A 25,075-nucleotide genomic window follows, 5' to 3' on the forward strand; every position below is an offset into this window, starting at 1 on the left:
CATGGGGGCAGCCCATTACGCATGTGAACTGGCACTATTCTAATCATAATTATTGCCTGGCAACCTGCAATGCAGATGTGTTAACTGAGCTTAACTCACAGCTGAGCGAAATTCTCGCCTGCCTGAATATACTTGGATTTCAGCAACTCAATGGAGTGAGGTTATCACGCACGAAGGGTGATGCCATCTTTGATTATTGATGACACTTGCACGCGCCATCTCGCGGCAACTGCTTTTGCTATTAGAGCCCCCTCCCCCCACTCTCCCCCACCACCACCACTACGCTCGCACATGTTAATATAGCGAAGTCATTAAAGTTACACAGCTGTATCTTTATTACTGTACTACCGGTATAGCAAAGCCTAGCTATCATAGATTTTAGATCTGTATTAGTAGTATCCTAGATATATATGCTCTGAGCGCGAAAGCGGTGGCGGGAGGGCGCACTTGATTCGGTTGCCAGTGAGTTTATCAGAAGAATACCCGGCTACAGTACACGTCAGTTGAGCGCTGTCGCTCTGCGGCACTTGTTAATGTTTCAGAACAGCATTGGCTGGCAGACTATGTGTGCATGTTTAGGAAACATTAAGGCAAAGTTAATGTTATCTCTATTTTATTACTATTAATGTCTAAATTGTAATAAGCATTTGATAAAGGTTGTGAGATGTAAGGTGGGGTGGTTGGTACATTGTAGCTTCTGGACAGCCTACTCAGCCGCCTCCCACGCGACCCCCACCGCCCAGGCCACAGGTGTCTGGTCATCCCCAGCCCTCAGCAGACCATGTGGACCATGACCGTGTGCGCCGTTCCTCACTTGGCACTGGGACCAGAAAGAAGGAGGTAAGGAAGGGGAAGGGGCTTAGGCGTCTCTCGAATGTGTCGATAGCACGTATTCTGCAGGCTTTAAACCTCACCTTAACATTCCACCCAATCATAACCTAATCCGATCCTAAAAGACACCATTTCACCACCAATTTTCGGACCACGTACGTGGAGTGCACTAGCCTCGTGTAACAACATCAACAAGCGCATTCGACGGTGCTCGTCGGCGCCGCTCGTATCCTTGCACCTGGTGTCGGTAGACTAGACTAACCAGTCGCGAATCTCTGCATGTGGGTTGCTGGTGTACGGTGGCGTGTGCGTCGTTTAACTCGACAGGCGAGGCAGCGCTCACAGAAGCCGTCGGCGCGCCACTCGGCCACTGTCGCCAGCGAGCGGGAGGAGAAGAAGCCGCCGCGCTCGCGCGAGGGCTCGCCGCGACCTCCCCCCGACCCCGCCGACGAGATGATCCCGCTCGAGGACTTCTCCAAGAAGCGGCGGCACAAGAGCGACGCGTCCGCGCAGCGCGAGCCGCGGCCGCGCCACCACTCCAGCTCGGACGAGGGCGCCACCGCGCGACGCACCTCCTCCGCCAGCCCGCATGTGCGCCGCCTGAGCGGCCCTCTGCAGCGCCCCCTACTGTTGGCGCACAGCATTCACGGCAGCCCTCTGGCACACTCCTCACACGGTTCTAGACCACGTCTGGTGCGGCAGGTGAGGCGAGGCCGCGTGCGTGTAAGCCGCCATCTTTGGAAATTCTACTAACAGCATTGTTATGACTAACAGTATTTTATTGACTAACCATTTAACAACTTATTAACACTGGTATCCGATCCAAAGAATCACACCAAATCCTAAATTGCATGACGGCTTGTACTGGAGTAAATGTTACACAATCCTAGTTTAATTGTTTTAATAAAAAAAAAGATGAATATTGAATCACAGTTAGTGTAATTTTGATAGGATAATCAGACAGCAGCAAATGTGAAATTTTTTAATTTTGGTTTAATAAGCTACTATTAGTTTTATTATATTTGATGTTGATTTTCGATAAATATCTACTAGCATTATTGTTGGTGGCAGATAAAACAACAGGCAGCACGTCTATATAATCACATTTTAGTTATCAAAGGGCTGTAGAAGAAAAGACGTGTCACTGAGATATGTTATGTTGTTTCTTGAATGATGCGATTCATGGTCGTTTATCACAGGACTCCGGAGTGAGACCATGCTCCTCCGAGGCCAAGGCAAAACAGCGCAAGGAGAAGAAGTCGCGGAGCCGTGAACATTCTGGCACCGAGCCAAAGTCGCTAACACCCGCAAAGGTGGCGCCAGTGTCACTGACGGACTCCGTCGAAGACCTAAAGATATCCACTAAGATTCTCCCACCGGCGAACACGCAACACATACGCCACCTGGTGACCGACTCGTCGAGCGAAGATGACGGGACGACGGAGACTTCGTTTACCGAGGTGACGGCAGACAAGCGAACAGCCAGCAGCGACCTGTTTGAGAGCAGTGACCAGCAGCCAGCAGAGGGCGTGGCCGATGTTGATGGCGAGATCACAAAGCTCGCGCAGATGGTGACGCAGCAGTTCAGCACAGACGACGACAATCCAACGCTCGAGGAGGCAGCCTCACCGCAAAAAGTTCCCGGTGCGGTCGAACACTTGTGATCGCAGCAGTCGTCTGCGTCAACCAAGGGCCGGATTAAGGTAAGCTGAACGTTTGGCATGATGTCTCAACTCGCGCTTGCGTTGCTTACCGTTTTTGTAGTAACATCACTTACATGTTGTGGTAAGATTCGTTTTATAAATCTCTTGCAGGTATAATGTATTGCGCATTTGAAATAGTGCGCGTGTCGTATAGTCAAGTGTGGTTCTTGATGTCGCCGCTCCAAACGTATGGAGTGAGCGTTAGAGTTCTAAGCCTTGCGTTGACTATTGTTCCTTGCGGTGTGTTGTTCGTAACCCGTCGGTTTGTTTCGTGCTAACTGAACAGCTACTTGGAGAGTCAGTGTACAGAGCAAAAGTCCGAAGCTGGTGTTAACACACTAGAGGTTTATTTTATGTATGGACACTTCATTATATATTCACACACTCTACTTATATATGCACACATACAAAAGTGCATAAAGTCTGCAAGCTGAACACTGCTAAAAGCTACACGTCAACGTTCATCGCATTCATACGTATTGGTATGTCTGTCGTCAAGTCGTCACTACTAGAATAGCTACACGTGCACGTGTCACAACTAAAACCAAGAACTGATCATTTCGGGGCGCGCTCTGGTATTTATATGGTCGCGCAAAGTGACTTCGTCATAGGGGCGCCACTGGCTACATTGCCTCTAAAAACTCTGTGCGCCTACACCAGAGGTCAGCACTCTGCAGTGTTGCGCCCAAAACTTCATACGTTTACACTTTAATTTCCACACCAGAGGTCACCACCTAACTACAAATGCTCTAAAACTGCCGGCCTTCCAGGCCCTAACCGCTACATGTCAACATTTTTACCAAGTCACGTAGAAGGCACATGCGGCTAGCGACAGGGCGTCATCCCTATGTTACGGATGCGCGATTCACCCTAGCGGCGAGTTATGGAACTAAAACCATGTACAAGTACATTTGATAAACATGAATTTTACATTTTACCCTAACCCTAACCCTAACCCTAACCCTAACCCTAACCCTAACCCTAACCCTAACCCTAACCCCTAACCCTAACCCTAATCGCGCATGCGTAACATAGGGATGACGCCCTGTCGCTAGCCGCATTTGTAGAAGGCTGATAGGCATTATTATCTATCTCGTAACGTCCATCTTCACACCACGAATGTCAAGAATAGTCACGAATTCAATTTTAATCGTACCTGATTCGTAGATGCATTTGGCATATTCTTAACTGATTCGTAACTGATTCCTAACGTTCGTGCAGTATTCGTAATCGATTCTTGTAAATCGTAGTGAATTCTGGACAATATTTGAGCGATTCGAGCTGAATCCCACGAATATTCGTAACTCTATCGTACCTGTATCGTAACAGAATCGTAGAGCGTCACGATTTGAACAAGAAGTTTGCAAAATACCACGAATCCTCACGAATCCTAAAATTTATCAATTCGTGGCGATTCTTAGGATTCGTGGTCTGTGTGGAATAGAGGTATTACACATTTTATTAAGGATACAGTCAGGGTTACTGACAGGTACCTCTGTAAAGAGCATTGCAACATAACTGCTCATCAATTTCAATCAAACTCATATCTATTTCATAAAAGAGATGTCCCTCTACGCTCTCGATGAAAATAATCAAAAAAACCTCATCGCTAATTACGTGACGGCAAAAATTTTGAATTGATATAAAAATAGGCTTTTTTTTCTTATTTCTCAGAAACAGCAACGAGTTGGGATCTAAACTTTTAGTCATAAATTGTTCATAGTATGAACGAAAACAACAACTTGAACAAGGCGAGCCGCATACGTACTCAGCCAATAGAAAAAAAGCATGATGAAGTTTAATTACAGCACCAAGGTTAAAGCCCTTGTTAATCGGCCAATCACGCGGTCAAGTAATGCTGTTCCTGCAGCTAATGACGAGCCAGACCTAAACTCTCCGGAGCGGCTGAGCTCCGATCGTCAACGACAGAAGATTGGCCTCTCCAGACCTAACCAGTCTTATAAAATGGCTACACTCAACTGTAGAACTCTACGCTCCGCATCTTCTCACGCTGAGCTCAACAAACTCATGAATGACTATTCTATATCTGTAACCTGCTTCCAAGAACATCGTTTTGTACATTCTGACTCCGATCCGGAAATAGTTGCTCACGATCTTGGCCAGGTAACTCTCTTCACTGCATCTGCCGTTCGAAATGACTGTGGTGCCTCCATTCGTAGGGTGGGCATGTCTATAGATTCGAAACTGCTATCTTTGCTTCTCTCAGTTAAGAAGTTAGATGAGCGAATCGTCTCTGCCACGTTTAAGGGGAATCCCAAAACAGTAATAACTTGCCTGTTACTCACCGCACAACAGCATGCCAGATGATGTCGTTAATGACTTCTATTCAAAACTAAGCAACGCAGTTGAAGACATTCCGCTACACTCAATGGTCATCATCGGAGGCGACATGAACGCTCAAATCTCAAAAGGTTTCTCATTGCATGATACATCAAATCGCAACGGCCTGATGTACACAAACGCGCGTAGCTGGTACAGCGTTTCTGATTTGGTGGCACGCTGTATATAGGATGCGCGCGCTCATGACGTCACTATTTAAAGCGCGTTCCAGGGTTTGCATATGCCACGTAAGCGTATATAGGGATTTTGAACTGTTTGGGAGGCTACATACATAATATCTACATTTACATAGCTGCCCATGGGCGCCATCTATCAAATAAAATGAGTATTGAAATTTCGACCGAATATCACCTACCCACCCTGAATGTATCCTTAACCAGTAAAAAGAATACTTGTGATGTACGAGTGGCAATGTGGCAAGCAAGTGAAGCATGTGAAGTGAGGATATAGCTTCTTTCTTGTTTTTGTCATGTTTAAAGTTGTTTTCGTTGTCCCACACACTTGCTCTTCGGTTGCCAATGTTTTGTCCAAAATTCTATGTGCATTCAATCTGTATACTACACACGCGCTTCCCTATTTAAATGTTCCTACATTAGTTGTGGTACAGATGCTATGCACGGGATGTTAAGTGTGTTACTATAATTAGGGCTCCCCTACTACCAACTATACCTACCCCCTCCCCTACTATATTTCCAGGCTCGGATGTGTAAGATGCAGTGCATAGCCAGGCTGCTTGAGCTACCTGACGCAAAGCAAGCGCATTCCTACAACCAGGCCTCACATGCAGGAACTTCCCGCAGCAGGCGGTCTTTACAACAGTCTGGTGAGTGTTGTATAATGAACATCAGTTAACATAAGTAACCCATTGGAAACCACTTAATTTTTAGCTCATCTGACATAGTCAGATGCAGCTTGTAGAATCGCATGTGCGTGCGTCCGTGCATCAACAGTTGGGCACAAATCTAAACGGCTCGACGTACGGATTTGAAAGTCGGGACGTAGGGGGGTAATCCGAAAACGAGTTGGGATGTCGAAGCTGGGGGTCAAAGGTCAAGAGGTCTAAAAGAAGGGGGAACATTCCATCCTTAACTTAAGGTATAGGGAGGAAATGCAGAATTGCGGCACAAATCTAGACGGCTCGACCTAGGCTCGTGATAGTTGGTGGATAGCATCATGGTAGGAAAAGCCATCACTGTGCCGAAATTGGAGGTCACAGGTCATTGGTCAATGGGGCACAGGGATGATTTTAGACATTTTCTGAGGACATGGTCTGACGGAGCGATTGAAAAACTTTTTTGTTTCAGCGGTGACCTACCATTTTTATGGCTTTATTGAAAGGACCATAAAATGTACTTTCCGCTGACATGCGAAGAGGATAGGTCGGATAACCTTTTGACCCTCAAGAGGAGGGTTAAACATGGATTTGTTGACTGTTAACAAAGGACAGAACTGCTTTTGCTATTGTGGATGTGAGGCTACAGTTGCACAGTTCAATTGCACAGGCAAATGTTTGTTGAACAAGGTTTACGCTCCTTAAATCATATTATTTTCTAGAGCAGTCTGTATGCTCGCGTGGGTAGGCAAAAACATGGGGGCAGCCCATTCAGGCTTTCCAGCAGTCCTTGACAACATTTTAGGGCTAATTTTAGGGAGAAATTCAGGTTTTTTTAGGGCTATTTTAGGAATTTTTAGGGATGAATCGAAACATTTTAGGGATAAAATAAGTCACTTACCTTTCATAAACATCAACGTATTAACTTACAGATACAGTTTTATGTGGTATGTGTCCAGTCTACCAGCTATTCCTATCCTCCAAGTCCTCGATACGACTGTACATCATCAAGTTTCATGCAAATTAGGCATGTCTTGTACATCCAGCCAGGAACAGGGTCGTATAATCAGACACTGAAGCTTAGGAATTACTGGTGGACTGAGAGTCACAATACTTACTCTGTATAAAGATAACTAGAAAACATCCATTAGCAGGGTCTCCAACCCTGTGAACTCAAAATGCAGAATGTTCCCGCGGTGATCAGTAACTAGTGGCGTATTCCGAAATTGATGGACAGGGGGGGCGAAATGTACCTTGGCTGCCGCAGGCAGGCCCGCGTGCCGTAGGCATGCCAGTGATAGGGGGGTCTGACATGCCCCCCCAGAAAATTTTGAAATATTTAAGCCATTTTCCTGCAATCTGAGGCATACTGTGGGCCATATTCTCATGTCTGATAACACAATCTCAACCCTAGACTCAACCCTACAACCTTGTCTGATTAGCAGACAAACTACGTGACACCTTGCGGACAGCGCCTGTCTGACTAGGCTATTCCATTTACCGTAGACATGCCAGATACAAAATGCCTGAAAAAAACAATGTGTCCAAGCAAACAATGCGACCAATCAGTGCAAATTTTGTACAGTGCAACTGAAATGAGGAATATAACCTTGCCGCTGCAGAATGCGGAAATTAAGCCTAGAAATCGTAATGATTCCGCAGAATGAGGAATGGTTGGAGACCCTGCATTAGACATAATTACAAACCAAAAGTTCATCATCTCATCACCAAAAACTCCAAACATATCTGTGAATTTTTTTTTATAGGAATTTGAATAAAATTTTAGCCTTTTTTTAGGAATTGCATACATTTTAAAAGTTTTTTTAGGAATTTTAGGGCGAGCTCAAAATTTTAGGAATTTTTAGGAATTTTAGGGCCGCTGGAAAGCCTGCCCATTACGCGTGCATGGGGGTGAACTGGCACTATTCTAATCATAATTATTGCCTGGCAACCTGCAATGCAGATTTAACTCACAGCTGAGCGAAATCCGCTCTGCCCTGGAATACTTGGATTTCAGCACTCATGAGTAGTTATCACCACAACAAGGGTGAGCATCTTGATTTTGATACACTTGCACTCCCATCCGCGGCAACTGGCTTTGCTATAGCGCCCCCTCCCGCCACCATCTCCAACACACCAACCAACTACGCCGCGCTCGACCAAAATATCCATGATAACATGTTTATTAAGCGAAGCATAGATTACACAGCTGTATCTATTACTGCGTACTACCGGTATAGCAAAAAGCTACTATCATAGATCTGTATATCTTAATTAGTAGTATCCACGATATATATGCTGGATTATATGGCGGAGTCGCTACGTGATTCGTTGCCATATTAGCAGAGAAACCCCGCTACAGTAAACTCAGTTAGTCTGCTGTCGCCTGCGCATCTTTAATGTCAGAACAAACATGCTGTCAAGACAATGTGCATTTTAGGAAACTTAACAAAGTAATTTATCTCATTTTATACTCATAATTTCAAATGAATAACATTTTGCATAAAAGGTGTGAGATGTATGGGCTGGTTGGTAACATCTGTGACTTCTGAACAGCCTACTCAGCCGCCTACCCACGCGACCCCCACCGCCCAACCACAGGTCATGGGTCATCCCCACCCTCGCAGACCCATTGCATCAGATCTTTGCGCCGTTCCTCATGGACTGGGGACCAGCAAAGAAGAGGTAAGAAAGAAGGGCTTAGCTCACTCGCAATGTGTCCGATAGCACTATTCTGTCAAGCTTAACCCCGCAACCTAACCATTCCACCAATCATACCTACCGATCCTAAAAACACCATTTCACCACCAACTTGATTGCGACCACGCTACTATGCATAAGCATCGTGTAACAACATCTATATCTATATCTCTATCTATCGCGCTCGTCGGTCCCTGCTCGAGTACCTTGCACCTGGTGTCGTAGACCCAACTAACCAGTCGCGAATCTCCTCATGTGTGCAATGGTGTACGTGGCAGGTGCGCGTCGTTTACTCGACAGGCAGGCAGTCGCTCGACAAGAACCCGTCCGGCGCGCCACTCGCACCGTCGCCCAGCGAGGGGAGGAGAAAAGCGCCGCGCTCGCGCGAAGGCTCGCCGCGACCTCCCCCCGAAGCCGCCGCACGAGATGATCCGCGCCGAAGACTTCTCCAAGAATCGGCGGCACACACCAGAGTTACGCTCGCCGCAGCGCGAGCCACTCCGGCCACCACTCACTCAAGACGAGGCGCCATCCGCGCAGACACTCTCTCTCGCCAGCACCCCGCCATCGCCGCTCTGACGTCCCTCTGCAAAGCCCCCCTACTGTTTCGGCAACAGCACATTCGGCAACGGCAGCCCCATCTGGCACACTCCTCCACAGTTCTAGACCACGTCGGTGCGCAGTGAGTCGAGGCCGGCGTGCTTAACGCCATCTTGAACCTACAACAGCAATGTATGACTAACATTAATTATGACTAACCATTAACACCTATAACACGATCCGATCCAAAGAATCTTACACCAATCCAAGTCATGACGGCTATGACCCGGAGTGAAGTTACAAAACCTAATTTAATGGTTAATAAAAGAATAGATGAATATTGAATCACACCGTTAGTGTAATTTGATAAGATATTAACAGCACAAATGAGAAAATTTTTTATGTGGTTAATAAGCTCACTATTATTTATCAATGATTGATTTTCGATAAATACTAAACTACATTATCTGTGGCAATAAAACGAACCAGGCAAGCACTGCGGAGTCTAAAAACACATATTAGTTACGGAAGGGCCTGAGAAGAAAAGACGTGTCCACTGAGAGAATCTATTTATCGCTGTATTCTTAGATGCTATTATGCGTTTATCACAGGACCGCCGGAATGAACCCAGCCCTCCGAGGCCAAGGCAAAACCGCGCAAGAAAGAATCCGCGAGCCGAACATTCTGGCACGGAGCCAAAGTCGCTAAACACCCGCAAAGTGCGCACAGTGTCACTTGCGACGGACCTCCGTCGAAGACCCTAAACGAATCTCACTAAGATTCTCCCACCGCGAAACAACCAACACATACGCCACCTGTGACCGACCGTCGATCGAAGAGACGGACGACGGAGACCTTCGTTAGCGAGGACGGCAGACAACCAACAAGCCACATGCGACCTTTTGAAGCATGACCAGCAGCCGCAGAGGGCGTGGCCGATGTTATGCGTGAGATTCACAAAGCCGCCGCAGATGGTGACACGCACGCAGTTCAAGCACGAAGACACCGACAATCCCAACGCTCGAGGAGCAGCCTCACCTGCCAAAAAGTTCCCGGTAGTCGTCCCGAACACTTTGATCGCAGCAGTCGTCTGCGTCGGCATGGCAACGGGTGCGGTGTCGTTCACTTGTGAGCGCAGCAGTCGTCTGCGTCGGCATGGCAACGGGTGCGGTGTCGTTCACTTGTGATCGCAGCAGTCGTCTGCGTCGGCATGGCAACGGGTGCGGTGTCGTTCACTTGTGATCGCAGCAGTCGTCTGCGTCGGCATGGCAACGGGTGCGGTGTCGTTCTCTTGTGATCGCAGCAGTCGTCTGCATCGGCATGGCAACGGGTGCGGTGTCGTTTACTTGTGATCGCAGCAGTCGTCTGCATCGGCATGGCAACGGGTGCGGTGTTCCCCGCTACTCGCGCGGCCATTAAATCTTACATTAGCATCGAAGTATATCTGTGATTGAGGAGGTGACTAGTCAAACCAACGAGGTCTGTGTACGTCATCTTCTCTCTCGGAAAAAAATGTTATCTTGTTATGAGTTACCTGGCAACAGCTCTGATCATCTGTTACATGTCTGTCTTGCCACATGGACACACGCACGCACGTACACACGCACACTTATATATGTGTATGTAGGTATATTGCAACCTCGATGTCAATCTCATGTATTGTTGTGTGAGTGCCGGAGACCTAAATGACTAAATACAAATTAAACATCTGCTGCGATATATACTTGCATTCATGTAAAACCAGATAACCAGGTCTTTGCCGGTAATTTCACAATTATGTAAAGAGGACAACATTCATATGGCCAGACGATTTTTGAGTATTTCCGAAAATACTGCATACATTTAATTTTTATGGCTGTAATGTTATGACCATAGAGTGTAATTATGGCTCGTATTAATGGCATAAAATATTGACAAATCAAAATTTCATAATCGATGGTGTAACATTGGGGTGGTGGTGACCATCTCCCATCCAGGACATGCAAGTAAAGTCATGCCATTAAATTTAACATTCGTATAAGCACGTAATAAGGATTAAGCTTGAGGACTTGAGTTCTGAACAGACTTTTGAAAATGCATGCGATTTATGTCGATGAAGTTAGTTAATATATAACATGTGAATGTACATATATGCCAATATGGGGGGGGGGTATGTTAATATATATCGTAGGTAGCATGACTTGACTATACTAGTTTACGTCTAGTATTGTGTATGAATTTGTGCGCAAATGTGTATCTGTTTGAGTGTGCATTTATGTGTATATGTATGCGTGTGCGTACATATGTAAACATGCATATGTGTGCCTGTGTATCTGTATGTATGTGCGTGTGTCTGGAACGTAGCTTAGAGTTTGTGTGGGTGTATATTCGGAAGTGCGTCTACAGTTTGGTACTGGTTAATTGTCAGTCCGTGCGCACATACATATGTATATGTGTCAGGCAGGGTGTGTATGTGCATGTATGTGTGCAAGAATGTGTTGTTTCTAGTAGTGGGAAGGTGAACATTAACCAGCAGTCTCTGATCAATTAGATTAGTATGGTACTTGTTCTGCATTTCGGCATTTTGTAATAGATCAGCCACAATAAAAAGCTACGCAGTCTATATACATGGCATTTGACTAAAGTATTGGTTACTAGTTACATTTGTCATGTAGATTCTCGTACAGATTAAATATTACAAATTTTCTGTGTAGAAGCCCTAACACAATATCAACAGGTATGATAAAACTGTTGTTCCACAATTGCCATCACGCGGCATGTTCAGAGAAGTAGCCATCTATACACAACGTCGCGCACGTCCCGCACGTCACACACGTCTGGAATCATTTCTCAACCATGACATTGCTATTTTTCAATCAATTAAGGATGACGTCGTTGTTGTAAAATGATTGAAAACGCGATGCAACAGCATTCATGGAGCACAAATGTGTAACATCATCTATAGATGACCAGTACTCTGAATGATGGCAATTATTGAACTACGTGAAGTAATTTACTATTTCATGTTCCTTATTTCCTGCAAATGATTAAGCATATATGATGGAGAAGTGTGTCAAAATGCATTGTTAGTACACAGTTAATGGCATATTGTGTTTTTTAGTGTTCGCCGTTCATTTTCAGTTTATCAGCACAATATAGCTCTGTGAAATAAACGTGAAAATGATTTAATAATACGTTGAATAGGTTTTATCTATTTCACTGCCAGTATAAAATTAGTCTCTTTCATAGTAATGTCAGTTTCAGAAACACTTAAGCAAACAAAGCAAAACGTAAGCAAAATACATATAAGAGAGACACGACTGGTAAATACGTTATTGAAAAATGCATTTTAATAGCAAATATAACATTTCAAGCTTTTTGCACAGTATTGTATAAGTGGATATGGCTTTAAATAAATAAGGGACTAAAAACGCAATGCGTACTGTCTGCACCAACCAGCGGCTATGCGATCAACAAAGTATCTGCCATATTGACAGGTACATTGATATATATGTATCTGCTACGTGAATAACGCACGGAACAAGGTTCTACATTCTGAAATCATGTATAGCGAATCGTGGTGTTCAGTAATCCACCACCATTCCACGCTCCGGACTCGATATATTACACCGGTGCGGTGCGCACGCTTGTTTCACCCAGCTTATTCATATAGGTGCATATGAATACACATTATATCTGCATACTACCTGTCAGCATTATAATCAGCAGGAGCATCGGTTATGCTTAACAAATAAGAATTTTTAATCAAGCATCTATGTTTTTGTGCGTACTTCTTCATGAATGTGATTAGTACAAACTGACAAATTAATCAAGCTGCTTCGAAATCCATTACACCACTGTAATGTGTAGTATGCATATTGATATGATGACTATCTGTTTATGTCAAAACTAGTAAACGAAGAAGGCATATAGATTCCTTAACCATTTCCACTGCATAATATTCATGTTGACAGATTTACAGACACACTACAAGCTCTAGTTTTCCGAAACATCGGTGATGAAGCATTCATAAATCACTGGGTTTTAACACTAAGACTGCACACATACATGTTCACACGTACACACGCCTACACGCGCGGATGCACACACGGACGCAAACACATATACACTTACACGCATGCAGATGCATGTTTTGAACAATATTTACAAAGTACAATTCATATTTTCGAACACAAAAATAACATATTCACATGGGTTACATGCATACACTCTGAATTCACTAGCTCACACCACGCCCTGACAAGACGGCTACCAGGATTTACTCAGCACAAACCTTCGTTATCACAAATTCCTTAACCTGCAACAACTAAGCCTCGACTTCTAAACGATGACAATATTACAGATCTAGTCTGTTGCACAGTATTCCAATAAGGGACACATACGATATCAACACTGTACGCAGGAGAAATGTAGGTACGAAAAGGAGTTGTACTGTAGCAATCCAGCAGTGACAAAATTGAAATAATTTGTGTCCCTGGATTCCTGAAAGCGATGCCTGAGAGAAAAGGTGACATATTTGAGAAGACAAGCAAGGGATGTGACCTACATTGTTGAAACACTAGCAATTTGTTATCTCTAAAGTATGCACATCTTTCCACGAGTTCACAACTTCGCTTCCCTAGACTGGCACACATGCACACACGTGCGCAGCTACAACTCAATACAGCATTAGAGTTGTGAAGCTTCTGCCACGCACATCTGCACTGATACAAACGTCAGAAGAACTGCCACTTTCCCATGACTGTGTCCTTCAGTGCATCCACGTATTGAGCAGGGAACCAATAAATCCAGTATCGTGAGGCTTCCGTTGGGCCCAGCTGAATTCCCTGCAATGTCAGACATACATTGTCACAGTTTCTGAAGTCAATGACAAACTCAGATGATGATGCTCACATTTTATGGTGAAAACTTATATATCTATATATTTATTTATTTATTTATTTATTTATCTATATATTTATTTATTTGTGTATACATACAATTTTTGAATAGTGAAAATTACCCTAAAAGTGAAACCTGCAAATGTATTTTGTAAAACCTGGTCAACCATATAGCATGATCAGGTTTCATTGTATGGCTGCTACTTGAGGGAAACACCAGTAGTGTCCTTTTATGGACAGATACCCTTTCTATAGAGTTGGTTTCACTGTAGAACTGCCACTCAAGGGAAACACATTCTGATGTCTGCTCTATGGAGGTGACAGGTAACACAGGTACCAATACTACCACTCTACAATGATCCATACAGATGCAGGTACAAGCAAGACAAGCATACGCACACTATGTATCAGTAATTCAAGCTAAACCACACATACCACAATATGATACTGCTCATGTTTCTCTATGGCTTCACTCACGATATTCTTGATGGATGCCATTGGAATCTTATCTGTTCGTTCTGTGCAATGAATAATGGTCACATATTTTCAGTTCACTCAACACTATGTAATAGCTTGAGTGAAAAAAACAAATTTGATTTTATTCACATTCTTTTCACATTTAAAAAGTTTTCTTTAGTTATTAAATTTATTTATTTTTATTCACTCCTGGGTTGTAATTCGCGAATAAAACTCAAGACAACAAAAGTTCTTCAGAAAAAACGAAAAAAATATTTTCAGAGATACCAGATTCTTCTACGCGAATCTTACCTTTCGTTCCTATCCACAGCTGATCAGACTCCAGTTTGAATGTAAGCCTCACTTTGCTGCCATTCTTATTGAAGCCATGAACAGGTACTGGTGGGAGTCTCTCCTAATGCCAAGAAAGCCGACATAAACTGTGTTTAATTTTCACTGCTATTCTAAAGTTGACCTCACCTGTTTATTATATTTGCGAATAATGTATACCTTTTCAATTATGACAACAAAAACAGTGTAAACAAACAGCAACATGTCTGAAATGCTAAATAACTTTCTGGTCTTATTGATAGGACTTTTATAGATCCCATGAATTTATAATTCTATTAGCATTTTGTACTGTACCTTTACTGATTTTACTCCAGCCATGCAATCTTCAGGTATTCCTCTATCAATTACTTTTTTATGCATTTTCTGTCTAGAAACAGGCTCCTTTTTCACAGATTCTGAAAACAAGCAAAGGCGACATGGTCCACAACATTGCCTCTCAGGGCACGACAAACCCGCTTGCCCAGGGCAACCAAAATTCGCTGCCGGGAAAGTAGCTTGAAATTGCACTTGCCCGATCGGGCAAGCAAGTGTTTTTTAGTGAATGTCTATCCATAACGATAGTTACACTTAATATTCCTAACATCCTTTGAGCCAGGGTGCTATCGCATGACATTCTTACGGTATTATTATTAAAGGTCGCCGAAAAAAGCAGCCCGCGACAGGCCGACAGCGTGCAGCAAGAACCAGCACAGCGTCGCTGTGTATACGTGCTGGCTAGGGCGGCATTGATTGATGAACGGGGGGGGGGGCAATTGTTTAGAGCCATGTATGTATGTTACCATGTATTACGTTGCCTTAGCATTGTACTTGCACAAATACAGTGACAGAGACTGAGCAGTTCAATCCTCAGCAATTTGAAGTTTGTTTCTGGTGACCCCAAAGATAAAAATACTCAACTCAGAAGTGATATTTTTGTGATGAAGATTGTTCAATAATGCTGACTCAGAGTCAGAGTGCAGGAAATTAAATCTAAGAGGTGTATTTTTTTTAATTTCTGGGGGAGGACCCCTGGACCCCCTTAATCTGGACGAGGGGGGCCATCCCTCCCGAACCAACCACCCTAGCAGCTGCGCTGCCCGGCTGCTACCTGCGGCAGCAGACAGCCATCTACTTTGGTAGTTTAGCCTACTACTTTATAAACCTGTGACAAGCCTGGAAGTAGCTTGTTAATAAACCTTTTAAAACTTGTTATTTAAATCATACAGACCTCTCATAATGTGGTTTATTTTGTATATTTTATGCAATTTATCATTTTGACAATGTTTCCCTTTAAAAATTGTGAGCAAGTGCTTTGAGCTTGTGGGCAACCAAATTTTGTGGGCCCGACGGGCAAGTGAGGGAGAAAAAAATTTGTATCATCCTGCTGCCTCTATTCACAAAGCAACGTCAGGATTTACATAATGTATTTTCATGTACGTATTATCTGCATGGTAAGAAAGTGCATTTGACTTGAGTGAATGCTCTTCATGTTGCTGTGTGGTACCTTGCGCCTTGTCCTCCGCTCGAATCTTCTCTGGGTTAACGCTGCTAACAGCAATCACATCATTCAGCTTGGAACCAACCAACATTAGCTTGGCGCCAGTTGACACGTTAAGCTCACGCAATGTCTTCTCATCTTGCATTAGGCCTTAAATGAAAATTAAGATTTGAATTGATGATGCATTGATTTATTTGCAATGGATAAAATCCATGCATCTTCTCTGGTAAACCTTTCAATGGTACAAATGTTCACACTAAAATGTGTACCAAATGAAATTTCTCAATGCATGAAGTTTCGAAATTTGTAATAATTCAATTGCAAAATATATAGGAATTAAACAAATTAACTATCTTTGAATCTAAGTTTTCTGTTGAGTAAGTAATAGAAACATACCAGGGTTTCTTCTGAGGGAAAATTAGACAACGGAGGTAATGGCCAGTTTGGGGAAAAAATGCGCATGATGGACTCAAAGGCGTGCAGTAGGCACGAATGTGGATTCTGCAGGCAGGTGCGGGGGAGAGAGGTAGAGGGGGGTTCTGGGGGTTTCCCCCAGCAACATTTTAAAAATTTGAATGTCTTAAACTGCATTTGAGGCACCGCGAAAATAAAATTTCATCTTTTAGTTTAAATCTTACTCTGTTAGCAGACCTACCAAGTCTCACGCATTTCGCGGGAGACTCACGCACCTGGAGCCATTCTCCCGCACTCCCGCATGCCCTATGCATTCTCACGCATTCACGCAAAAAAAAAAAAAACGAAAAAAAGCAGCCCGTGACACCCCTGTTACCCACGTCTGTGGCTATGCACGTGCTTGCTGGCTGGGGCGGCATTGATTGAAGTACGAGGGGGGGGGGATGCACTGAGTGTTACAGTCGCGTGGGCATGCTTATTGCTGTATATGTAGGGGTGGGCGCCACTGGTATGAGGGAGCGACAGCAAAACTTTCCCGGAATCGAGCAAAAAGCTGCAATCGGGAATGACACACGAGTGTGCCGGCACGCAAAAAGAAACGTTGCTGTGAATTTCATTACGATTTTCCATGTATATATAGTTAGAAGCACGTGGTGAGGATCTATTTATTTTTGGATTGACACTATTTTGACAACGGCGAGTAAATACAGGAACATTTTCACAACGGCGTTGTTAAAATTGCCAACGGCGGTGCGCCGCAGTGCCTCCTATGTAGAAGAAACCCTGCATACTACTAAGTTTAATAAACGTTATACAACCAAAAATACTAATGAAAATAACTATATACTGATGGACAATGGGATTACGTTTGAGATATTGAGCTTATATACTTTCATTATCTCTGGTTATCAACTTACCTTTGAACATGAGCTTTTGCATCGCAGGTGTCACTCCTGTGATTTTGTGAATATGTGCTTTAAGAGAGCTGACTTTGTCATCCACAGGAAAGCTAACATCTAACCTCTGCTTGTTAAACACAACTTTAAAATCCACCATCTCCTTGTTCGCTACATCTTCCTGCATATCACCCGATTCCGTGATAGCACTAGTACCTGGACACTCTTAACAGAGGTAAGGAGCATATAATAAAAGATAACAAACGACTAAACTAATATATTTATCCCAAACTATGTCGAAATTATATTCTTTTTAATCAGCATTATAAGACTTTATGATATATTTTTAAGTGTATTTCAAAACATGTATGCATGTAATGCATATTTATCAGACACATAGAATTAGTATATGCCAGCCAGAAGTTAAGTAGTTGGGTAAAAACGGAGTCCTAGTGCTCCGAACTACTCTGCTTACCTGTTACCATATCTGTATCATTGCCAACATCTGATTGCTGTTGAGTGACACTATCCGTAGTAGCTTCAGATTCACCCGTTTCAAATATCAACTCGTCTCCAGCTGTTTTCACATCAGCATCTGTACCTACCAGTAAATCCACATGAAATTATGGGTGGGACGATTCAAATACACCGATATATCATTGTCAAAACCTTGACGATACATGCAGGAATTGTTTGTTCCATAGAAAATCTGTAGCAATTTACCAGATTTCTTTAGGTAAACTGTCTTGTACCAAATAGCAAGGGTGATAATTTAAACATGTGAACATTTGGCTACGCTCTCTTATTCATGTTGTTTGTGCACGCAGCACAGGGCGGGCGTGCGGTGTACTTAATTGTGTGTTGCAGATAAGCATTTGACCGGCATTTATAGGTGATTATAGGCGAAATAGAGTAGAAAAACATTAAGACTTTGGTAGTAAATACATTTCGTATTTATTTACCATTATTTTTATTTATTGAGACGTTCCAAGTGCCTGTGCCGGCGTACGCTTTTGCCAACCAGCAGAGCTATGTTTACACACGTGACCTGGACGTAACGTCACGCTGAACCCTCGTACACTGTAGCAGAGTAGTGTACAGCTGTAAACAAACACGTACATCTTTCCCGCAGGGTCCAATACTATAGCGTATCCATCCAAGCTGAAGCATCCGGGCACTTTTAGAATGAATTGATTTGGAGTTTGGTTTGTAGTTGGCTGGTTCGGAAAGTGTAGTGAATAGATTGCAAGTCCTATGAATTGATTCGAAGTTTTCTGAATAGTTTTGCACACGGACCGGAAACAACAAAGTGGGCGGAAAATTGTAAACGTTAGTAAGTGATTTCAGAAGTCTTGAATAGATTGGAAGTTGCATAAATTGATTGTTAAATGAGCTCTTTGATTGTAAACATTTATATATGTTTTGAAAGCTGTATGATTAATTTGTAATTTAAGCTATACATTTGTCGTTTGTTACCTAATAAGTCTGAAACCAACAGTTAGATTCGCATTTCTGGTGATTAATGTTAAAAGTAATAAATTAATTTCAAACTTAGTGAACTGATTCGTTATTCTGTAAATTAATTTAAAACTTATAATTTCAATTGTTAGGGTGATGAAGCAAGATTGGAACATTTGTGAGTTTATGTAACATGTTCTCAATTAAATTGCAAGTTAGTAAATTTGTTTGTTGTTTAGAAAATAAATTGTACGTTTAGAAAATAAATTGTACGTTTAGAAAATAAATTTCTACAATGATGTGAAGGAATTTGTATATCAGGCAATTATTTTGGAAAGTTTTGAATTAATTTGCAAGTTAATAAATTGATTTGTTATTCTGTGAATTGATTTTAAATTTTGAATTTAAATTTCTTGAACAATATAAAGTAATTTGTATTTTTATTAATTAATTTGAAATGTTTTAAATTGATTTAAAATTGTGTACTTGAAATGTTTGAAAATGACTTTTAAAGGGGATGGCTTTCCATAGAACAACATTTACCGTAAAATTTTGACTACCAAGGGCAAGGGCGAATTCTCGCCGATATCGATGATTTAGAGATAACCTGTAGTATATAACCTGTTACAAAAATTCGAAGTGACGAGCGGCGAATATACTGAGCGCCATTTCTGTTGACCTGTGACGTACTTCGGTTTGAAGAGCAGATTCACCGACCAATCGGAGGGCGCTGCGTTTGCCGATCGCTATGCGCATTGGGAATGCGTACGTCACAGGTCAACAGAAATGGCGCTCAGTATATTCGCCGCTCGTCACTTCGAATTTTTGTAACAGGTTATATTAGTTTAACTTTAATACAGAGTATTGCGATACATAGTAAGTTCCCGGATAGCGGAGAAAGGTTCGTGTTTAGAATAAACCCAGTTTGGAATTCAACTTCTAAGTTCTAGTCTCTGAAAACGCACCAGCAAACCGCCCTGAGTGATTCACTCAGGCGTTCCTCCGCACAAAACCATACGGACGCTTTGTAACCCTATCCTCCTGGGTTTGGGTTACATTATTGTATCTAGTGAACACACTAAACAATACTATGGCTTTAATGCTAAGCCTAAGCCTAAGCCTGAGGCTAACTTGGACGTGACGCTGCAAAATAAACACTGAGTGAACGGTGCTTCTGGCGTGATCATTGGCCAACTCTGAATACATTTAATAGGTAAAACACGATATATATCAGTATTATTACTAATAATAATTATCTCAAATAACCTGTTTAGTATGTTTAATGTGATAACTTGAAATAACGCACAATAACTTCGCTTACCATCTACGGACGCCATGATTAATGTCGCTTCAGTCAAAACTATAATACGTATTTATCACGTAAGATTAACCCTAGGAGGAAACCGCTTATTAGTAATAACAATTAATTAAAAATTTGCGGTTACATCGATTATGATGTTGCAGTTTACTGAGCTTGTCTAGGCGCCTCAAAATAATTTCTCAACATTTTATGCTTGTGTTGAAAATAGCGACAACATAAGCGGCACATTAATGGTCGGTATTTTGGTTTTGTTCTGTTTCTTGAATAGCGAGAGATTATAGCATATAACCTTTACACACCAACAATATGCCGAAAGTAAGACGAAGCAGAAAGCCACCACCAGAAGGTTGGGAACTTATAGAGCCTACTTTAGATGAGCTTGATCAGAAAATGCGTGAAGGTAGGTTAATCCGCTGTGTGACGATGCAGATGGTTTACTCAGTCATTGTGATTGTCATTGATTATCAATCATCATCATGTCATTATGATGGCGATGGTCTACTACTAGTAGTAGTACTAGGCTAACGCTCCATTAGGAGTGTTCCCAACTTTGATATCATTAATGATTAATGATTGATAAACCTAACCCTAACCCTAACCTAAATCATAAATGACATTAAACCACAAACTAATAAAAATAGTAATATTTATATTATATAGGTATGTTATTATGACCATTAATGACATTAAAGTTCAGAACACTCCTCATGGAGTATCACCCCCAGTCGACCACTGTAGCACTGTACCAGTTATCTTATTATTACTGCCACTGCCAGCAGTACTGGCTGCCTATGCCTTAGGCTTACCTCGCCTTAGTACACATCATACCTAGTATATTGTGGCTACTGATATATATTAGTAGTACAGTAAAACTCGCATAAGTCGACACTTTTGGGACCAGCATATTTGTGTCGACTTACGAAGATGACGACTTACGTGTAAGTCGTCATTTTGTGGACTTGTACAATGTATGTAATGCGCGTATACACTGTATTAGCTGCCTTGCGTAGCAGGACATTTGCGGTGCACGTCTGCCAAATTTTCTTGGAACACTTGCTGAAAAAATACGGTAATTCCGCGAGGCCGTGCTCTGGAACGAACTAGTTAGTACTGTATAGCAGAATAAATTTTTAGGGCATCACAGGGACTCCTGCATATGTTCAAATCAGGGAGTCCGACAGTAAATCAGGGAGATTTGACTCGATCCAGATGCGTTAATTTCGCACCCTGCATTGGGCTGCATACACTATATACACTATATAATACACTGTATACAGTGAGGAATCTGGGGGTGTGGGAGTTGAGAACTAGAAAAAAAAATACAATGCGTCCAAGCGAACAATGCGATTCAAACAATCCATCTGCGACAGCCAGCTTGTGTATTCCCTAGACCGTACACTGCGCAATCGGCATTTCTGATGTCGACTTAGAGATGGGAAATTACTGTTGTTTGTATTACATGGGACCTGTCAGAGGGCGTCGACTTGGACATAATGAAGACTTATAAATGTCGACTTAGGCGGGGCTATTCCAATGGATTTACTATGAGAGCGAATCGGGACTTTGACTTCCATGTCGACTTAGGCGAATTGACGACTTAGACGATGTCGACTTACGCGAGTTTTACTGTAGTGGCTACCTTGTAGTTGTACAGTAGTGGCACTGGCAGTAGCAATAGTTAATAGTAGTTACAGTAGCAGTAGTAGGCCTTGTTCACTACACTCCCCCACAGGACAAGTGCCGAAGAAGGACTATAGTACTACTAGAGCTATAGTTAGAGTAGCAGTAGTATTATGCCCTGCCCATTCTCGCAGTGAATTTAGTTCTTTGGGGGGGTCGTGAAGCACGCTGGTTTTTGTTTTACACAGTGTGGGTCATAAAATGCTGAATTCAGCTGGTGCTGGGTTAAAACCAGTGTTTATATAACAGTAGTTATGTTTAGTGCAATTTGTAAACTAATTTTTCTTAACTTTCTAGCTGAGACGGAACCACATGAAGGAAAGAGGAAGGTTGAAGCATTATGGCCCATATTCAAAATTCACCATCAGAAGTCCAGATACATATTCGACCTTTTTTACAAGCGGAAAGCCATTAGTAGAGGTATATATTGCGCGTCAACTACTGTGACTAATTATTTGTGTGTTAGCATCAAATCAAAACAAAGGGTATGTCATGAAGGTCTGATATTGACAGGCCACTTTTTTATGTGTGCGTTACATATTTAATTCATCTTAGCAAGATCTCAGGGTACACTAACACGTGTTGTGTCGGGTACACTAAACAGTGTTTTTTTCCCATACATATATGCAGGCATCTATACATCAAAAATAGCTTGTTTATTAACATTTTAATATTGTTACAATAACACGTGTTGATTAATGCCTCTCATGATTAAATTAAAAGGTTTTGTTTCTTTGAGTCTTTGATAATTTGAATGCATTTTAATATGGAAAAATCTATTTACAGAACTATACGAGTTTTGTCTGAAGGAGAGCATTGCTGACAAAAACCTAATAGCAAAGTGGAAGAAACAGGGCTATGAGAATCTGTGTTGCTTGCGTTGCATACAGACACGTGACACTAACTTTGCTGCCAACTGTATATGCAGGGTGCCCAAGGCAAAATTGGAGGAGGTTTGTAGTAGATAACCAATACCATTTGTAACATCATAGAGGTACAATATAATATTATTTGATATTCTTACCTCCATTGTAATCTGTATTGCACAGACGTCTCACATTGAGGAGAGGTGGCAGAAGATGGGTTGTCTCAATTTCCCATATCACAGTGACAGAACCAATAGTACCGATTTTTGGTTCAGCATTTGTTCAATTAGGAGTGGACGTTCTATACCAGAGGTAGTCTCCCATCTCTCACTTAAACAGTCAACCGTATTACCACAATCTAATACCAGGGGGCGCATCCATAAAGTCTGAATGATGGGAAGAGGTCTGGTGAGTGTGGAGCAGAGGGGGGTTGGTGGTATGTAACCAGAGATTTTTTCGAGATATGATTGTAATCCAATAGATTGCAGGCATATCTATTTTGAAGGATGTTATTTTACCTCAAGCAAAATTTGCTACATACTGGGAAACTCAGGGTTATAGTCACAGAGGATAGGGTCCTGAACCCCTGGACCCTACCCTGGTAACCCCACCATGATCTGCCCCTCCATCTCATCACACAAAATCCACTTTGTGTAACCAGGTGCTGGAGACCCACAAAAATCGCCCCAATATAAGAATCCCCATGTGGTTATAAGACTAGTACAACTATATTGTGCTGTGTAAGTTATATTTACTGGCTCCAATGTGCTTGCTACCCATTTTAAAAATGCCAGGTATGAAAGGTAGGTTATTTCTACCATTGACTTCAGCAGCTTGTCATTTCTTCTGCAGGGCAGGATAGTTGAGTGTGTACACTGTGGATGTAGAGGATGCTCGGGCTGATGCAACCGGATTACAGATAGAGCATGTCCAAGAAACCTTACTGACTCTATAAGGACGCTATAAAGGCTAGCACTATGGGGATTTTCTAGTTCACTTCTCGTTTATTTTTATTATTTTTGCATAGATTTACTTTGTGTATAGTACAACCTCCTGTAGCACAATTAGTAACGATCAGTTTAAACTAAACCAGATAGGTTTATCCTCAAATCATCACATTGCTACTATGTCTTATTATCACCAGTTTGGATAGTTATTAGATTCTCCTGTATGCAGTGATGAAAATTATGTCGAACCATTCCATGCATGCTAGCACTTATACATGAACTGTTTACTATTCTTTTAAAAATTAAAATTAAATATTTGTGTAAAAAAGCTTTGTGTATAAACCTCTTGATGTGGCAGGGCATTTCAAATTAAAATAATTCATGATTATAAAAATATAGAATACATTCCGAACAAAAGTCATTACATATTTTATAATAGACATCTTTCTTTCCATGCCATACTTATAGTGACAGCTATCATTTTTTATAGATAAAGTTCATACCGGACTACATTAATATATATGAAGTCAACTGCTGATGTTAGTATAGTACTTTTCGAAAGCATAGTATAAAAATTTAAACCATACACAATTCTCAAACATTGTACACTTAAAATGCACTTATCATTATATAGTACATTATATATATATATATATATGAATGGTCACACTGACACAACACTAACACACAATCTGCAAGAACTCTTCTTGTATGTGTTACATAGACCGTATATATTTACTTTTAGCACACAAAGTGTAGGTAGTCCGAACAAGTGCCGCAGAGCGACAGCGCTTACCTGACCGCAGGTGTTCTGATGCTAAACTCACTGGCAAACGAATGAAGAGCACCCTCCCATCACCGCGTTCGTGCTCAGAGCATATATCTAGGATACTACTAATACAGATCTAAAATCTATGATAGCTAGGCTTTGCTATACCGGTAGTACAGTAATAAAGATACAGCTGTGTAACTTTAATGACTTCGCTATATTAACATGTTATCATGGATATGCGTTGAGCGCGAGCGTAGTGGTGGTGGTGGGGGGAGTTGGAAGGGGGAGTCTAATAGCAAAAGCAGTTGCCGCAAGATGGCGCGTGCAAGTGTCATCAATAATCAAAGATGGCATCACCCTTCGTGCGTGATAACCTCACTCCATTGAGTTGAAAATCCAAGTATATTCAGGCAAGGCGAGAATTTCGCTCAGCTGTGAGTTAACACATCTGCATTGCAGGTTGCAGGCAATAATTATGATTAGAATAGTGCCAGTTCACCCCCATGCGTAATGAGCTGCCCCCATGTTTTTGCCTACCCACGCGAGCATTCAGGGTTCATTACAGTGTGCTAATACAGACTGCTTTAGAA

At 42.2% G+C, this 25,075-nt stretch overlaps 3 protein-coding genes across 5 annotated transcripts in view; 2 read left to right on the top strand and 1 right to left on the bottom strand.

Annotated features, from left to right (window-relative positions):
* Nucleotides 1-9,592, top strand: part of LOC106804895 (protein CLEC16A-like) — a 47,994-nt gene extending 38,402 nt beyond the window's left edge. The window contains exons 20-23 of the mRNA XM_014806284.1: nucleotides 5,592-5,718; nucleotides 8,273-8,412; nucleotides 8,706-8,817; nucleotides 9,579-9,592. Coding sequence (XP_014661770.1) covers nucleotides 5,592-5,718; nucleotides 8,273-8,412; nucleotides 8,706-8,817; nucleotides 9,579-9,592 — 393 coding nt within the window. The remainder of the gene's footprint in view (nucleotides 1-5,591; nucleotides 5,719-8,272; nucleotides 8,413-8,705; nucleotides 8,818-9,578) is intronic.
* Nucleotides 9,593-12,274: 2,682 nt separating this feature from the next.
* On the bottom strand, nucleotides 12,275-20,249 carry LOC106804912 (ubiquitin domain-containing protein UBFD1-like). Of its 3 annotated transcripts, none has more exons than XM_014806314.1 (8): nucleotides 20,221-20,249; nucleotides 17,917-18,042; nucleotides 17,463-17,666; nucleotides 16,138-16,281; nucleotides 14,949-15,049; nucleotides 14,616-14,718; nucleotides 14,283-14,365; nucleotides 12,275-13,793 (listed from the first exon to the last, which is right to left on the bottom strand). In XM_014806314.1, the coding sequence occupies exons 1-8, from the start codon at nucleotides 20,234-20,236 to the stop codon at nucleotides 13,683-13,685; spliced, it is 888 nt and encodes a 295-aa protein (XP_014661800.1). In that variant the 5' UTR covers nucleotides 20,237-20,249; the 3' UTR covers nucleotides 12,275-13,682. The 3 variants fall into 3 exon arrangements, with proteins under 3 accessions (XP_014661800.1, XP_014661799.1, XP_014661801.1); XM_014806313.1 differs by having other exon boundaries at nucleotides 20,206-20,241; XM_014806315.1 differs by lacking the exon at nucleotides 16,138-16,281 and having other exon boundaries at nucleotides 20,206-20,241.
* A 185-nt stretch (nucleotides 20,250-20,434) lies between these two features.
* LOC106804921 (protein BUD31 homolog) lies at nucleotides 20,435-24,041 on the top strand. Its single transcript, XM_014806326.1, has 4 exons — nucleotides 20,435-20,620; nucleotides 22,198-22,320; nucleotides 22,687-22,853; nucleotides 23,619-24,041. Exons 1-4 carry the CDS (start codon nucleotides 20,527-20,529, stop codon nucleotides 23,667-23,669), a joined length of 435 nt encoding a protein of 144 aa, XP_014661812.1. The 5' UTR covers nucleotides 20,435-20,526; the 3' UTR covers nucleotides 23,670-24,041.
* The last annotated feature ends 1,034 nt before the right edge of the window (nucleotides 24,042-25,075 follow it).

The sequence above is a fragment of the Priapulus caudatus genome, unplaced genomic scaffold, assembly GCF_000485595.1.
Source record: "Priapulus caudatus unplaced genomic scaffold, Priapulus_caudatus-5.0.1 Scaffold92, whole genome shotgun sequence".
Lineage (NCBI taxonomy): Eukaryota > Metazoa > Priapulida > Priapulimorpha > Priapulimorphida > Priapulidae > Priapulus > Priapulus caudatus.